This window comes from Dama dama, chromosome 27 (assembly GCF_033118175.1).
Source record: "Dama dama isolate Ldn47 chromosome 27, ASM3311817v1, whole genome shotgun sequence".
Classification (NCBI taxonomy): domain Eukaryota; kingdom Metazoa; phylum Chordata; class Mammalia; order Artiodactyla; family Cervidae; genus Dama; species Dama dama.
The window spans coordinates 43558143-43576583 of NC_083707.1; the positions used below are offsets into that span (position 1 = coordinate 43558143).

Sequence of the window (18441 nt, forward strand, 5' to 3'; positions counted from 1 at the left end):
AGCCTCCTTTGTCAAAGATAAGGTGTCCATAGGTGTGTGGATTTATCTCTGGGCTTTCTATTTTGTTCCATTGATCTATGTTTCTGTCTTTGTGCCAGTACCATACTGTCTTGATGACTGCTGCTTTGTAGTATAGCCTGAAATCAGGCAGGTTGATTCCTCCAGTTCCATTCTTCTTTCTCAAGATTACTTTGGCTATTCGAGGTTTTTTGTATTTCCATACAAATTGTGAAATTATTTGTTCTAGTTCTGTGAAAAATACTGTTGGTAGCTTGATAGAGATTGCACTGAATCTATGGATTGCTTTTACTTCAGAGAACTACAATCCCGCAGGCTGAATGGTGAGGCCAAATAAATAAAGAAAATTACTGATTTTAAAAATCAGTATTTATATTAAATGTAAATAAAATACACAATCCAACCTAAATTACATATGATTACATTAGATAAAAATCTAATCCAACCTATAACCACCTTGTAAAAGACGTATCTTAAATGTGAGAACATTAAAAACTGATAGTGAAATTATGGAAAAGGAACATACTGAGTAAATTTTAGTCAAAGAAAGCCAATGAAACTGTACACACGTTAACTATGAACACACAAACAGATCAATAGACCAACAAGTTATCACAACTCTAAATTTTATGCACCTAAAAATACAGTCTCAAGATAAAAATTAACAGAATAATCCATGGATCAAAGTAGAAATTACAATGAAAATCAGAAAAATACTTGAACTTAATAAAAATGTGATGATATACCAAAACTTCTGGGAGAGTGATGTCAGAAACAGTGAAAAACTTCTATTCATCAAAACACAATACTAACAAGGTGAAATGGAAAGTCACAGAGCTGGATAAGGTATCTGCAATATACATAGCTGGCAAATGGCTTGAATCCAGAGTACATAAAAATGAGAATATGTGAAAATAAGAAGAGACAAAAAACGTAACACAAGTAGATTAGCAGTTACCAGAGGCTAAAAAAGGGAAGAATGGGCAATTATTGTTTAATGATTACAGTTTCAGTTTGGGTGATGAAAAATTTTGGAAATACATGGTGGTGATAGTTGTAAAACACTGTGAATGTGATTAATTCCAGTAAGTTAGTTACAACCTTAACTTTTATATATATATGAAAAAAAACTGGGACTTTCCTGGCAGTCCAGTGGTTAAGACTCTGCCTTCCAAAGGAGCAGTGAGCACAGGTTCCACTTCTGGTTGGGGAACTAAGTTTCACATTCAGAGAGGTGGGTGAGACCAAATATTAAAAATAATAATAATAATAATAGAAAAACAGTCAAAAGACCTGAACAGGAACTTCACAACAGAGATCCTTATGACAAACATAAAAAAAGCATTCAACCTGACTAGCCATCAGATATATGAAACTTAAAACCATTAGAAGATTTAAAAGATATGTACAAAAAAATAAATAAAAAAAAAAAATATGTACAACCCAAATAGCTAAACTTCTCATTGGTTAACCACATTTCCAAGTATTAGGGTGGATGCAGAGCAACAGATACACTGCTAGTAAGACAGGTAAACAGAAACCAGCACTTTGTAAAACTGCTTGGGCCCATCTACTAAAACTTAAGAGATACATGCAACAACCCAGCAAGTCTACTAGATACACACTTAACAGAAGCAGATACAGATATTCAGAAGAGTTCATAGCAATGCTGTTTGAAATAGCCAAAAACTCCAAACAATTCATACATCCATCAGTAACAGAACGGGTAAATCAACTTTGGTATTTTCATATAACTGAGTACTGTATAGCAACAAAAACAATGAAAAGCAACATGCAACAACAAATAATTTATCTAACAAGATGTTGAACAAAAGCAGCCAGCCAGCCACATACACACACACACCACAAAATGTAAGATTCCACACAAATAGAGTTCACAAGCAAGCATGTCCAAGGTATGGTGATAAACTAAGACATTGATTATATGTGGACAGCTACTTGTAACATTCTTTTGTTCTTAATCAGGTTAGTATTTACAAGACTGTGTCATTAATGATTTGTGCACTTTTCTGTATGTATACTGAACTTCCAAAAAAAAAAAAAAGAAAAGTTTTGAGGAAGAAATGTCAAATTAGATTTTTACACAGAAGAGAAGTTGTCGATTATTTAATTATTTTCAAATAGACACAAGACATACCAGAGTCTTTAAGAGATTCTGATTATCAGCCTATCATCACTAAAACCAAAAACGCCTTTTGAACTCTTGAGCACCTAGATGAAACCTGCTCAAATTGCATAAAAATCTGGTATAACATTTTCTTGATGTATTTTCTTTGTATGGTGAGGATAGTGCAAGCAGCAAAACAGTACGTCTATTTAAAATCAATAGAATCCCAGTTAGATATTGCCCTGAGAATAGCAAAGTCTGGACCAGATAAGTTGAATACACTCAAAAGCCATGCAAGAAAAAAAAAAATCTTGTCTAGTCCTGACCTTATTATACTGCCACTCAAAAGTAACTACATTAAAAAAAAAAAAAAAGTAACTACATAGATGTCAGAAGTAGGGAAAACATTACTGCTGCTGGTAAGTCACTTCAGTCGTGTCTGACTCTGTGTGACCCCATAGACGGCAGCCCACCAGGCTTCCCCATCCCTGGGATTCTCCAGGCAAGAACACTGGAATGGGTTGCCATTTCCTTCTCCTACCTCTCCTAATAAACTTGCACTACTATTTATATATATCAGTATTTTTCTAGTCTCTAAAGTAATCAAGATCCCATGTAATGGCATAAAGTACGTAGACAACACCAAAAACCATTTGCCCAATTATACTTAAGTTTTCATCTCTTTTGTTTGGTTTAAGATATCATGATGAGTACATTTTATCTGCATGATGCACTTCAGAGCTATAATGAAGACACATGTTCACAAAACAGGGAACTACCTCACATTTGGTAGTTGTGCTACCAGTCACCATTCTGCATGGTTCTGCTGCTGCTTTGGGGACACCTCTAGCCCAGAGATGCAAGAAAGACTTGCAAGAGGGAGGCCAATGTCCCCAAGATTTATCCCAAACCAGTTCTTGAGCATCCAAGTATCTCAATCAATCCAGGCCACATTTCACTGACCTCCCATCAGCTCCAATCCATCCAAGTCTGTACCCCAATACAGGCTCCTCTGGCTTCAGCTCCTAGGTATCACTCGCTTATGATAAACAGTTTGGGCAGACTGCTCTCTGAACAGTCCTACTCAACTTGGCTCTGTGGTATTTAATAAACAACTGCTGAACAGAGGAATGAATATACAGGCAGACAGTGGTGCAAGCCAGTAAAGGCGAGGTACCAGACAGAGATACTTTTCAAATCTAACAAAATCTGAACAACAAAAGTAATAAAACCTTTTACCACTTCATTCTTCTTCTGTATTAAAAATAAAACCACCTCAGTAGCAACAGGGACACCCACTGCTGAGCTTCTTGGAGATACATCTGATTCCAGGGCTGGGGCAGAAAATATACAGGATAAGCCCTGAAACACTGTGTAGTGCAGAAAGTAAGTGCTCGACACAAGAGGGAGGGGCACAGAGGGACACAGGAGCCAATGTGAAGGAGCCTCCAATGGCCACGCTTGGAACAATTTGAGCCACAAAAGAAATAACCTGGTAACAGGAAACAAAGTATGAAATATACAAGATTCCAGACTTAATAAATGATAGAATAAATAAGCAAACAGGGAGAAGAGTCAAATCTTCCTTACAAAAGAATTTCAAAAAATACTAAGTAAATATTCACCACTCCAGATGGAGGCCCAAGTGAATGCAGCTCAAAGGATAAAATATAGAAGAGGCAAAAACAGTAAAAATTTTAGTGGAGAAGCCTGGCAAACAAGGCTCACATTGCTAGAGGTGTTGTCTGGACACCACAAGCCCAAGTCCAAGGTGACAAGGGGAGCCCTGCCCCTTCCTAGTACTCTCCGTGCAAATGCAAAACGTCAGTCCAGTCAAGAAAATATCAGGCAAACCTAAACGGAAGCACATTCTGCAAAACCCCCAGCCAACCCTCCTCAAGACTGTGAAGGTCATGAGAAACAAGGAAAGTCTGAGAAACTGCCACAGAGCAGAAGAGACTAGTGAGCCATAATGACTAAATGCACTCAGCTGTCCTGGGCGAGACTGTGGAACAGAAAAACGACACTAGTGCAAAACTGCTGCTGCTGCTAAGTCACTTCAGTCGCGTCCGACCCTGTGCGACCCCATAGACGGCAGTCCACCAGGCTTCTCCGTCCCTGGGATTCTCCAGGCAAGAACACTGGAGTGGGTTGCCATTTCCTTCCCCAATGCATGAAAGTGAAAAGTGAAAGGGAAGTCACTCAGTCGTGTCCAACTCTTCTCGACCCCATGGACTGCAGCCTACCAGGCTCCTCTGTCCATGGGATTTTCCAGGCAAGAGTACTGGAGTGGGTTGCCACTGCCTTCTCCAGTGGAAAACTAGGGAAATCCAAATGAAGTCTGAAGTTTTAACAGTAATGTGCTATATTGACAAATATAGCCAGAAATATAAGATGTTAACAAGGAGGGAACAGGGTAAGAGGCACACAGGAACCCTCTGCACTATCTGTGCAACTTTTCTTCTAAAATTATCTTTTTTAAAAATTACTTTAAAAACATTACATTTGGCAATTTGGCAACAGGGATATCTTCCTCATAGTTTTAAACAAGTACTGTATCTGGGAGAGGGAAGTTTCCTTTTTTCTACTTAGCCAACAGACAGCAAATGGGAAATACCGTACAACTCAGTGACACTACTGTGAAGGTGGGATGGGAACTGTTGCCACTGTGCAGAAACCAAGCAAGAAAGTGATTTCGAGTTTACAGACAAGACAGTCAGAGTGCAACTCATCGTCTCTTATCAACCCACAGTCCTTGGCAGATGATTTTTTTCCTTCTAAACTTAGTCAAAAACTCTTAGTAAAGCAAATAGCTTCCCCAAAGAGTTCCAACTTACAAACCAGTATCTATATATGACTAATACTTGCCCACCCTCTGCATGAGGCAGAAATACAGATACAAAACCACAAACCAATTATTTCAAGACCTTAATGTTAGTCGCTCAGTGGTGTCCAACTCTCTGCGACCCCATGGACTGTAGCCTGACAGGCTCCTCTGTCCATGTAATTGTCCAGGCAAGAATACTGGAGTGGGTTGCCATTCTCTTTTCCAGGGGATTTTCCTGACTTAAGGATCAAACCCGGGTCTCCTGCATTGCAGGCAGATTCTTTACCGAAATCTGAGCCTCAGCGGGCTCTCATTATTCCAAAATCTCTTCCAAAAGTGTCTGTGGCCACTCTCACAAGACCCAAGTGGAAGGTTGTTTGTGTGTGTGTGTGTGTGTGTGTGTGTGTGTGTGTGTGTGTGTGTGTGTGTGTGTGCGCGCGCTCAGTCATGATAAACTCTTTGTGACTCCATGGAATGTAGCCAAAAGTGTCTGTGGCCACTCTCACAAGACCCAAGTGGAAGGTTGTTTGTGTGTGTGTGCGTGTGTGTGTGTGTGCTCAGTCATGATAAACTCTTTGTGACTCCATGGAATGTAGCCAAAAGTGTCTGTGGCCACTCTCACAAGACCCAAGTGGAAGGTTGTTTGTGTGTGTGTGTGTGTGTGTGTGTGTGTGCGCGCGCTCAGTCATGATAAACTCTTTATGACTCCATGGAATGTAGCTTGCCAGGCTCCTCTGTCTATGGGATTTTGGTTGTTGGAAAGTAAACTGGAGCCAATGATGACAGCAATCTTAACTGATTATAGCTAAAATATCTTAATCTTGCAAACAATTATCTTAACACATGGTTAAAACCCCTCCCAGAGGCCTGGAAGTGGACTGTGTGAGAAGCAGGTTCCAAGTTCAGCTGTGTTAGCTTCATGGTAAACTAGTCACTCTGTTTATGTTCTATTTTCTCCTCTATAATGACTAAACCTATTTATGTTTACATCACCCATGGAAACTTGAACACTGCGTGCACATAGAAAGGACTCAATGCACGTTTTTAAAATTGAATTAAGCCCACAAATCTGGACATATTGTTCAAATGTAATAATTCTTATCTGTTGCTATAAATGACAAGGTATTTCACCAACCCATAACACTGTCATTCACCCCTGACCTCTACCCTGGGCACATACATCTCAAGTATTCCTTTCATTTAACAATAAGGATGCATACTGTCAAGAAAAAATATCAAGAGTGAACAAAAATTAATGTCTTTAAACATGTTTTCACTACTGTCTCTCTTTAAATTCAAAAAGGATATTATTTCAATACCCACCAAATGGCATGAACCCTGCTGAGAAGCCTCACTGATCATATCTCTTCTTAAATTTCAAACAAAGCCCCTTCTTTATCAAGGGATATTAAAGATATCAAGGGATATCTTTAATAAAATGCACAGTCCACTGTTCCTTCCGGGAAAACCTATTACCAAACTTACCATTATTTTAACCAAGATGTGCTCATAATTTTGAAAGTGTTCTTTACTTATCTAAAGCTAAATGTACATCAAAAATTTTGAAACAAATCTGAAACAAATATTTTCATCAGACGGCTATTTAAGGTCCACAGGGCTGCTAAGACCATACACAGCGGTTCTCAGCTCTAGAACTACTGTTAATAACTCCTGTGGATCCCAGAAAAAACACATTCTACTCTAGCAGAGCAGGGAATACAACCTAAATCCTATCAATGACTACTCTCTAAAGAATGGGTATATTAAAACTTGTCTGAAGGTCAGTCAAGTGCACCGGTGATAAATAGCAGATTGTATATCAGGAGACTGAGTTGAGTGTCTAACTTCTGAATTAATGATGTGAATGAAAACTTCATCAACATGTATATAATAAACTTTTACCAGGCAACAAGGTCTTTTTATAAGTACAAACACATAAACACTGGGGAAAATTAAAATTTTAAGTAAGCTACCTAAGATAAATCACATACCCTCTTGATTCTAACCAACAAATCACCCTCCTGTCATTACATAAATACTTCATAAACATACTACCCACTTTAAGATCCTGATTCATAACATAATTTTCTGCCTCTTAAAATATTCTCTAAAGAACTAATTTTTCCTTCTTCTTTAATCTCCAGCTCTATATCACACTACTATCATGAACACGTTAGTAAATGACTTAACGTTACATCTGAATGCTAAATAAAATTATCCATTCTTGTTTTCTTCTAATATTGGTTTCATTTCCATGCCTCCTACATTTTTCTATTTCTCTTACAATGCATTTCTAACTTTTTAATTCAACCCAAAAGGGGATATTCTGTATGTGCCGATACTATTAAAAGAAAACAAGGACTAAAGTCAATTACTGCTACTACATTCAATTCCAACACCAGTCAAGAAGGAATGGGAAGTGCTATTTCTTTCTATGGGACTAAATGGAGTGACACTGCTGATAGTGCTAAGAACCAACTATTCAACAACGGCAGAGGCAACAGTGACCAGCAGAAAGATTCCCCATAAATACAACCTGTTACCTGAGAGACCAGGGGTTCTCAATCAGGGACAGCTGGCCAAGCCTGGAGACTTCAACTGGGGGAGGGGGCGGGTGATGACCAGCATATGGTGGGTAGACACCAGGGATGATGCTCAACACCCTACACAGGCACAGGAGAGTGCCCACAACAAAGAGCTATTCAGTCAAAAATGTCAGTGCACAGGCTGAGAATCCATAAACTCAACATGTGTCCCAATTCTGGGTAAAAAAATACAGAAGCACCATGGTGCTGTGAAAGGACCACAAGATCAGGGGAGGGAGGGAACTAAATTTTACTGAGTACTTGCTACCTATCAAGCCTTGCCTTAGGCACTTTACAAATACCATCTCACTTAAACCTCCATCCCATGGGAGAAAAGTGATCTATTCTCATTTTATAGATGAGAAGGTTGAACTCAGGAAAATTAAGGAACTTATTCAAGGTCACTCATCCAGAAATGGAAGGAATCATGATTCCAAATCAAACCAAATCTGTTCCTTTCCACAAAGGCTAGAGGTTAAAAGACCAGGATTTGATTCAAAGAGTTACCAATATGAATTTGAGCACAGCACTTAACTTCCTCAATCTGTATTTAGAAAGTAAGTCAATGGATAACATCTGAAAATACAAATGCTGTCAAATGTCAACAATTATGTTAAACATCTTATAACAAAAAACAAAGTGCTTCTTAGAATGGAAGTTCATGATTACCATTTCTCCTTAAAAATAGAATTTATACAAGGGTGCAGAGTACCAAGTTGTACAGTGTTTTTAAGAATCAAGAGTAAACCTTCAGAAGGTATGGTGCCTTCCACCAACACACAACTACTCTTAACACTAGAAGGAAATAAATTATCTAATATAAACAATACTTTTGTATGAACTTCCCAGATTTTCAATCAATTGACCCAAAAAGCTCAAGACCATTTCAGCAACTTTGATGGGGCTCTCTCCACAACAGAGGAGGAAGAGGATGGATTACAAGTCCAATACTGCTGCTGTGGGAAACAGCTCCGCCATTCTCTCCAGAGAGCCAGAATGTATTCCAAGAGATCAATACGTTATCATTCACACCATTGATGCAAAATGTAGATCATTTCAACATAAGGTTATGACTTTTTAAAAACCTACCACCAGGGGGGTGGGGGGAAAAAAAAAAAAAAAACCTACCACCAGAATCTATCAATCTTTGACAACTAAACTACTGGTAGGTTCACAAACACAACTTGAAATCTGGGATAAAATTCAAGGATAATGTAAACAAAAAGAAGTTTGTTCTTTCTAGAAGTCATCACGACTAATGAGACTTCTAAAAGCAGGTTGCACACAAACACTTTTCCCCTTGAAATCTTGGATCTCCAGGCATGGTTTTGCTGTATTTTATAAAAGTATATTTTCATATCATATTAACACACTGTAAATAAATTATAACTGCAACTATTTCCCATTAACACTGTCCAAGTTTAAAAGCAATAGACACATCAAATAAACCAAAAATTTGTTTGAAATAATTTCAGAACAATCATTAAAAGACTGGCTTTAAATAAACTTTTAAAAATCTGTCTACCCAACACCAAATATAAATAATAAATGTTCTGTTGGAATTGACAGAATTGATAACACACCTTTGACTGTTCTCTATTTTAATCAATTAAATAAAGAGTTTCATTACAACCCTATTCTGAAGTAGATCTTTCACCTTAAGCATTCTGACACTTCCATCAACTTTCTAAAACAGTAGATTTTTAAAATGTTTTTAACATTTTAAATGTTAAAGTCTTTCAGAAGTCTAAATTAGTCTCTCAGAAGACTAAATTAGACAAAAATGATAGAAGAAACCTATTACCAATCTCGTTAACATCGACAGATATTTGGGTAAACTGCAGCCATATGCTGATGGGCAGGTGATAATCCCAAAGAATTTACATTAGATAATAACCTAAGTTAAAACCCATTCTATCTGACATCCCGTCAACTTTTTACTTTACAAGCCTGTTTTTCATTACAACAAATTTTAACGTATAGGGAAATCTTATTATATTGTGTTTTTAACCAGTCTCTTCATTTCTCCCCAAATAGCAGAATTTTCCTCAGGGCTCAAATTTCTTTACATTTCCAACGGAGGGAATATCGCTGCCCATCTCTGAAAAGCATTATCCGCCGACAGCTCCCGGCGAAGGCGCAGCAGCCGGGGACCAGGTGCGGGCGAACCTGGGCAGCGCCGAGCGCATCCCACCTGGGTTCGGCCGCGAGCCGCACTAGCGCGCGTCCCGGGACCGACTCCGCTCCTCCCCCCGGCCGCGGGCTGGTCGCCCCAACAGCCCGCAAACTGACCCTAAGACCCACACCTCCGTCCTGGGGCCGTCGCCAGACCCTCGCCCACGCTCCCACCCACTCCGGCGGCGCTCGGCCGCAGACCTGGCCCGCGTCCCCGGCCTCTCGGGGCGGGGGAGGGGGCACTGGGGGGAAGGGCCCGGGGCGCGGTGGGGGTCCTCCGTGGGAGATGGGGGGCCGCGGCGGGGGAAGGGCCCCGGGCCTCGGCTAAGGTCCTCCAGTAGGGACTGAGAAGTAAGCAGGGCGGAGGGCCGAAGGCTGGTGTAAGGGAGGGTCCTGGTGAGGCCGGCGCCCGGGTGAGGGTCCTCCGAGGACCGTGGGAAATGGGGCCGCGAAGCGGAAGGGTCCGGGGTCCAGAGCTGGGGACTGAGGGTCGCGGACGGCGGGGAAAGGGCCCGCGGTGGGGCCTCCTGCGGGCGAAGGGGGTCGCGGGGGACTGCTCACCCGCGTCGCCGGTGGCGGGCGCCAAGGTGACGGCGCCGTCCTTCCACAGGCGGATCTGTGCGGCCGAGCGCACCCGGCGGCGGGGCTGGCGGCGGCCGGCGTCCGCGGCGCGCAGGGAGCCGCAGCACTGGTAGCACACGGCCCACGCCTGCTCCTCGTTGATGGGCTGATTGTACAGCCGCAGGATCTCCTCCAGGCTCAGCGCGTCCTGCGAGCCCGCGGCCGCCCCGGCGTCCGGAGGCCCCTCGCCGCCCTCCGGGCCGACCGGCTGAGCCATCCCGCGGATCGCGCCGCGCTCCGGGCGCCGCGTCTCCTCAGCTGCGGAGCATCGTCTCTGCGCGCCGCCGCCGCCTCATCCCCGGAACCCCGCCCCTCGTGCCGCGCGTCGCCGCGGGGACTGGGCGGAGACCAGGCCAGGGCCCGGCTGCAGAACTACGCTGGGGGAGGGCCGAGGGACTAGGAGTGGGCCGCGTGCCTGACGAGACCACCGCCAGCCGGTAGCGGCGCAATGGCGTCCGCGGCCCCGCCCCACGGCGCACAACCCTGGGTTTCGCCCCGCCCTCCAAGCCCCGCCCCAGGGGGCGCGCCCCGCCCAGAACCCCGCCTCCATGGCCTGCCTGGCTCCGCCCCGCCTCTGTCCCGGGTTCTCCGCGCCCTCCGAGCCTCGCCCCCAGGTTGACTCCGCAGTCAGGAGTCGCCCCTCGCCTGCAGCCGCACCTGCATCACACCCACACCAGCCTCCGCGCCGGGACAGACTTCGTAGTCGCCTGGCCTCGTCCCTCGCGTCCTGCTTTGCTTGGTTGGGTACTGTCGCCATCAACGCACTGGGCCGGTTCGCTCGGATAACCTTCTCCGCTCCCAACTTCACGAGGGACTGAAGCCCCAGGAGGACAGGGTCTTTATGGGTTTTGCTCACTGGCTTCTCCCAAGCGCACGGATCAAGACCTGGGGTACAAGCTTGTAGCAAACAATCGCAGACGTCCTTCGGATTCGTTTGTGACGTTTGTACAACTCCACCAAGATAATGTTCCCAGTGACCACACGCCTCATAACCCAGCTAACCCAGTCTGTTCATACCTAATGAACCGCTATCACACGGACATTTAGCCATAGAAGAAAAGGAAAAAGTCCTTCTGGGCCGCGATGGACCATTAAGTGTGCGATAAAAGAGAGTTCTTGGATAAAACAATCGCTCGTTGGCAAATGAGTTAAATTGGTAACACTCCACTCTCAGACTAGTCCTGTATGAGAACCTTACAGAGTTGAAAGCATCCATCAGTAAGAGATGTATCTAACAATAAATACCAATAAACATTTTAAAGCAGTTTTATGTGCAGTGTTAGATACTGAACCATCAACAACTGCATCTTATAGTAGAAATTATTAATACAAGTCGATTCTTAATGCCTAAGACACCACAGAACATAAAGCAGGAATAGGAAGAAGACAAAAAGAACAGATGACTTTGAAAGAGGAAAGAAAAGCTTCTCCCTAGGCACTCTATTACAATTTCATTACAAGAGATACAAAACAAACCTTTAAAGTAATGTCACTTAATTACCGGTTCATAATCCAATTTTTTAAAAATGCACTATGTGTGCCACATCCCTGAAAAGACAAAGTAATTCCTTACATGATGACATAGATAGGATAGATGTAGATATACAAAACCTCTTAATTAAAAACAGAAACTAATGCTAAATTTTGCTGTTTTAAAAGTTTAGACCCAGTGTGAATTTTGAAAATACAGATGGCTTTAAAATATTACTGTTTTGTTTTTGTCTGACTCTGCCTCGTGGCATCTTAGTTCCCCTACCAGGGATGAAACCCCTACCCTCTGCCATGGAAGCCTGGAGTCTTAACAACTGGCCTCTAGAGAGGCCCCTAAAGTACTAGTTTTGAACAATGCAGAGAAACAGAGGAATGGTCTACTTTGGTAGACAATAGCACCATCTTCTTGCCTTTTGGGGTATTGCTGCAGTGTTGCACTCGGACAACTGCAGCCGAAAGTCACAAACATTTTTGTCCTTCCTCAAAAAACCACAACAAACTGTGGAAAATTCTGAAAGAGATGGAAATACCAGACCACCGACCTGCCTCTTGAGAAATCTATATGCAGGTCAGGAAGCAACAGTTAGAACTGGACATGGAACAACAGACTGGTTCCAAACAGGAAAAGGAGTACATCAAGGCTGTATATTGTCACCCTGCTTATTTCACTTATATGCAGAGTACATCATGAGAAACGCTGGTCTGGAAGAAGCACAAGCTGGAATCAAGACTGCCAGGAGAAATATCAAGAACCTCAGATATGCAGATGACACCACCCTTATGGCAGAAAGTGAAGAACTAAAGAACCTCTTGATGAAAGTGAAAGAGGAGAATGAAAAAGTTGGCTTAAAGCTCAACATTCAGAAGACTAAGATCATGGCATCCAGTCCTATGACTTCATGGCAAACAGATGGGGAAACAGTGGCAGACTTTATTTTGGGAGGCTCCAAAATCACTACAGATGGTGACTGCAGCCATGAAATTAAAAGACGCTTGCTCCTTGGAAGAAAAGTTATAACCAACCTAGACAGCATATTAAAAAGCAGAGACGTTACTTGGCCAACAAATGTCCATCTAGTCAAGGCTATGGTTTTTCTATTAGTCATATATGGATATGATAGTTGGACTATAAAGAAAGCTGAGTGCCAAAAAATTGATGCTTTTGAACTGTGGTGTTGGAGAAGACTCTTGAGAGTCCCTTGGACTGCAAGGAGACCCAACCAGCCCATCCTAGAGGAAATCAGACCTGAATGTTCATTGGAAGGACTGATGTTGAAGCTGACACTCCAATACTTGGGTCACCTGATGCGAACAACTGACTCATTTGAAGAGACCCAGATGCTGGGGAGGATTGAAGGTGGGAGAAGGGGATGACAGAGGATGAGACAGTTGGATGGCATCACCAACTCAATGGGCATGAGTCTGGGTAAACTCTGGGAGTTGGTGATGGACAGGGAGGCCTGGTGTGCTGCAGTCCATGGAATCACAAAGAGTCGGACACTACTGAGCGACTGAACTGAACTGAAAAAAAAAAAAAAAACAAAACAAAACCATCAAATGATTTAATCAACTGAGCAACCCATGAGCCAGACACCTGCTAATCCTGGCATAGGGTAGTAAATAAATCTCAGGAGAACAATGACAGAAAGAAGGGAGCAGAAGTGAGGAAAAGAAATCCAAATTTTATCTTCAATGTTAACTTTAAAAGACGTAGTCTTTAAAACAGATTCACAACAGAAGGATTGTTTTCCCTTCCTCAGGGATAATTTTTAAAAATATGAATAGATTTTAGCAAGAAAAATATTTTGGCACTAAATCACAGGAATATACAATATTGGACTTTTATTTTTGCCAAACAAATTTACTACTGATATATTGTGTTTAAATTTCTTGCCTTTGTGAGCATATGTGGAATTAAGTTGTGGCAAGATGACTAGTTAAATGTTTGATGTTCCTTCTGTATGCAGAAAAAGTAAAAGGTAAATCCTTAAAAATCCTAGCTATCTTCTGTTATAAATCCATTCATTGTATATCCTGGACACTTGATGCTTTTTTATACAGAATGTAATTGTACTAATTTTTATATGATTTTTCAGAACCCTTTGCAATTTGGATAAGCCGTAAATGTCCATCCCCCCCAGGACTCTTAGAAAGTGACCACTGACAACTCAGAGGCTCTCAGAGGCTGACACCACCTCTGCAGGTTCAACAAACACTGTGGTGTATCTTGGAACCTTCCCAGTTTCTCATTCTCAACTCAAATTCAAACATCTTTATGTACAGTATACTTTGTTCCAATTTCTGTCATTGATTTTATTTTCTTATTCTGTGGCTTCACCACCTTAAAAAAAAAATCACTCTATGTAGTTAATATGTCTGCACAACTCAGATCAACATTTGAATGCCATCTTCAGATGCTGTGGCCTGTGAAAAGTGGTGGCCTGTGTTATTTCCTCTGAATATAGTTTTAGTTTTTATTGATTTTGCTGTTATATTTATTAAACAATGGAATCTTTGAGATGTTTTATCATCTTATATTTACTTATCATTTTCGCAGAATAAATGTACTTCGTGTTTCACACTCTGGACATGCTGGCTGAGCTGCTCCGAGTCTTTCAGGGAGCACGGCCTTTCAGGGGACACACTGTCTGTGCAGCCCACGCTTATCCCAGACACTCTCAGACAACTGCTCCTAAGAGGCACATTCACCTAGAAAAGTGCACCAAAAAGGAAAAAAATAGAACAGCATATTTTTTTCAGTGTTATCACCTAAATTTTCTCTGCCCACAATTATAATACCTTATAACTTTACACTGATTTTTTTTTTATACTTTCAAAGTGCTTTCCTCACTTATACAACTTGAAGGTCAGATATTATTTATCTTACAGATGACATCATAAACACAACAAAACACAGGGTTGGTGACTAAAGATGCAGCACTGGGATCCAGACCTCCTGACCAGCCCAGCTCTTTATGCTGCACTAAAACATCTCTCTTAGTTAGCCCAGAGCACGAAAAGAGTCCTGACACTTCATCCCACCTGCACCAATTAAGAGTACAATAAAAAGCAGATGCTATAAAATTCACTATCTACCAATAGGATCAATTGGGTCAGGAAGATCCCCTGGAGAAGGAAATGGCAACCCACACTAGCATTCTGGCCAGGAGAATCCCCATGGACAGAGGAGCCTGGTGGGCTACAGTCCATGGGGTCAGAGAGTCGGACACAACTGAGCAACTAAGCAGCAGCAGCAATATGATCGATTAAATTTTAGTTTAAACACTTTAAATAAATGATGTGATGCCCCATCTCCCTGATGAATTCATCAGCACTTTAGTTTCACCGGAGCAGTTACCCCCAGAGCACTCATCTTCACCACTATCTACATGACTCCATCCCCATCAAAGGCCATACATGATCACTCCTCTAAGGAGGCGAATTCCATCAACAATCCTAAATCCAATTTGAAACTCATCTCTTGTCACTGGGTTATCAGACTGAATATTAACCAGAAATCCTTAAAATTAGTCATGTAAACCTTATATGCAGAACTAGAAGTACATCAGCCAGGTAAGAAGAAAACAAAATTGGTTTCCTCAACTCTATAAACTTGTAAAGAATTAGCTCTTTTCTTTTTTATGGTAAAGAAATATGCTTATTGCAAAACATGTAAAAAAAAAATCCATTACTATCCTTTTACTAAATTATAACCTAAACCAGTGTTTTCCCACAACATTTTCTGTATCATACATTATAAGTTTACCTAACCCACCTTGATGAGATGAAGTTACACACCCACCTATAAAAAATGAGGAAAAGTACAGCAGTGAGGTGAAATATATAAATAGTAGCATATTGGTATGTCCATGGGGGACTGTGGAAAACCCAAGGTCAAACAATAGTTATATTTCAACTTCTTAATGTGATTCTTCTCTGAAACAATTAGTTCTAAACCAAGAAAGAAAGATGGTATTCTTATCCTGAATGTTAGTGAAATTATTAGCTTCAATTAGTTAAGATTTGATTTGGAAAAGACCTCAAGAGACCTAAATTTTTAGCCAAGTCACTATTTCACTCTTAGGGAAATTTGAGTCTGCAGGGGTTATATGATTTAAATTACTGCCAGTTGCCAAAGTAATCCAAATATACTTCCTGTAACATAAGCTTTCCAGATCCTCTGTTTTAGCCATGTTACCTAGTTCTCACTGGATTTCAAAAGTTAAGATAAGCAGTAGCTTACTTAATCCCAATGGGAAATAGAAAATAACACACAGCACAAAAATATCTGTATTTGATAAAGATGTTGATGTTTAACAATAATTACTTGAAAATATAGAATTCTCGACAAAACTTTTAAGAGACCAGACTTTCAGGTTGTTTAAGGTAAAGAGACATAATCCATTTTCAGACTTGTCATACCTTACTGATAAAACGAATCTAAACTGTTTTTTTCAAACCTCTGTTAATATCTTTATACAAAAAAAAAAAAAAAAAACTGGCCCTTTCCTTTTACTCCAAAAACCTTGTCTTTTCCCCTAACGTACACAGATAAAAGGTGGAACTGCCCTCAGGTCTAGAATTTTTCTCTAACCCTGTGAAAGGCTCATTTCTTTTCCAAAGTCAACATGTAACCAGCACACATATGGTTTGCCTTTTAATTAAATTGAGCAATGAATGAACCACCTTCTAGTTATCTTTTAAATTCTTACCTTGGTGATTTTTGTGCAAGGTTACAGGTATAGCTGTATTTTCATGTCTATTCACTCACTGTCCCGAGAACCTGAATTCCTATGGCCACTTAATCCTTTCTCAAGGGTCATTCATGGAGCACAATGTCTTCCTTTCTGCTATTTGCTATGCATGCTCATTTGCCTCAGGAGCTGAAAGTGCAACCCTTGCTCCTACTTTCTGACTAGTCATCAAACCCTTTTAAAGAGTCTTTAGAAAAAAATCACTGACACTGAAATTCATAAAGACATGACTCCCAGATTTCAACCTGAAGCTCTACAATATTTTAAACAAACTTCCTAACTATTCTTTTAATGGTATTAACATTATTATTATTCCGTTGCAAGATTTGGTAAGTAATGATCATTCTTCACCTGTAACACTTTCAAAATTCAGTTTTAACTAGATTATCTTCTTTTTAGCAGAAGCAAATTTTAATTTTACTTATGTTACAGGATTATAAATATTGGGTCAACTTTCCTCATCTAAAGCAGGGCAGTGAAGTCAGCACCCAGATATTTTATGCCAACTATTCACAACCTTTATTTTGATTTAACACATAAGATAGAAGACATTTATTTATAAAACATTCCTACAAGCACATCTAGGGATATTTGAAATTCTCAGCTACCTACCTATTTATACCTACACTGATTTTTCTTCACTCAGTAAAAAATGTCATCATGCCAGGTAATGAACATGAAAAAATTAAACACCTAATAGCATATACTTAGCATCTTAAGTTTGCCTTAATTATTTTAAATACAACATTAAAACTGAAAACTCTTTCAAAGCACCTAAAAATGTGTAAAATAACTAAGAAGAGTTTATAACATAAAAGAAGTGTTGTAAAACATGACAAGGGATCACCCACAACTCCAGGCAGGGCCCTTCCCATAATCCCATTTTACAAACAGGCAAATGAGTCCCAGCCCAGAGAGAGCAGCCCACTGCAGTTAAGTTATCAAGTCAGACATGAGACCTCCATCAGGTCTTACCTGTACAGATCACAGCACAAAAACTAGCATTTTCTAACAATCACTAGTTGGTGACTAAGTAGAGTACCAACTGACTAGAATCTTACTATACATATTTTAGAATAAAAATATACCATGTACAGACACATTCAAAAAGACTGCAATTAATTGTGAACATTTCTTTGAAAAAAAACCTAGTATTTCCACGGAAAATTACAAAGAAGGAACTATTGAATTAATTTCATTTACCATATTTAAAACAACCTCTACTTGTAATATACAAGCTATTTAACCAATTCTTATGATCAGGTTTATTAAAAGCTGAAGATTCCAATTTAACATCTTTTCACTAAACCAAAGACACCAGAAAAATAAACTAAAACGAGTATCACTTATGAATATAGACACAAAAATCCTCAACAAAATAGTATTAGCAAAATGAACACAGCAACACATAAAAAGAATTATACACCTTGACAAAGTACAGTTCGTTCCAGAATTTCAAGGTTGGTTTAACATTTGAAAATCAATTTATAAAAAAAAAAGAAAATCAATTTATGTAATACATCATATCAATAGAATAAGAAACAAAAATCACAATTACCTCAACAGACACAGAAAGAGTATTTGACAAAAACGTTTGTGGTAATATTTTTTTTAAACCAGAAGTAAAATGAAAATCCTTCAACCTAATAAAGAGCATCAGTGAAAAAAAACAGTTAACATCATACTTAATAGTAAAGAATAGATGATTTTCCCTGAGATCATGAACAAGGATGTCCACCTTCACCACTTCTATTCAACACTATGCTGGGGGGTAGCAGCCAGGGCAATTAGGCAAATAAATGAAAAAATAAGTTAAAAGATATCCAGATCGGAAAAGAAGAA

At 40.4% G+C, this 18441-nt stretch overlaps 1 protein-coding gene across 2 annotated transcripts in view; it reads right to left on the minus strand.

Annotated features, from left to right (window-relative positions):
• SPIRE1 (spire type actin nucleation factor 1) overlaps positions 1-10590 on the minus strand; it is a 168562-nt gene extending 157972 nt beyond the window's left edge. The window contains exon 1 of one of the 2 annotated variants that reach the window (XM_061131401.1): positions 10295-10590. In XM_061131401.1, the coding sequence (XP_060987384.1) occupies positions 10295-10571 (277 nt within the window). In that variant the 5' untranslated portion in view covers positions 10572-10590. The remainder of the gene's footprint in view (positions 1-10294) is intronic. The other variant, XM_061131402.1, reaches the window with a different exon arrangement.
• Positions 10591-18441: the final 7851 nt, after the last annotated feature.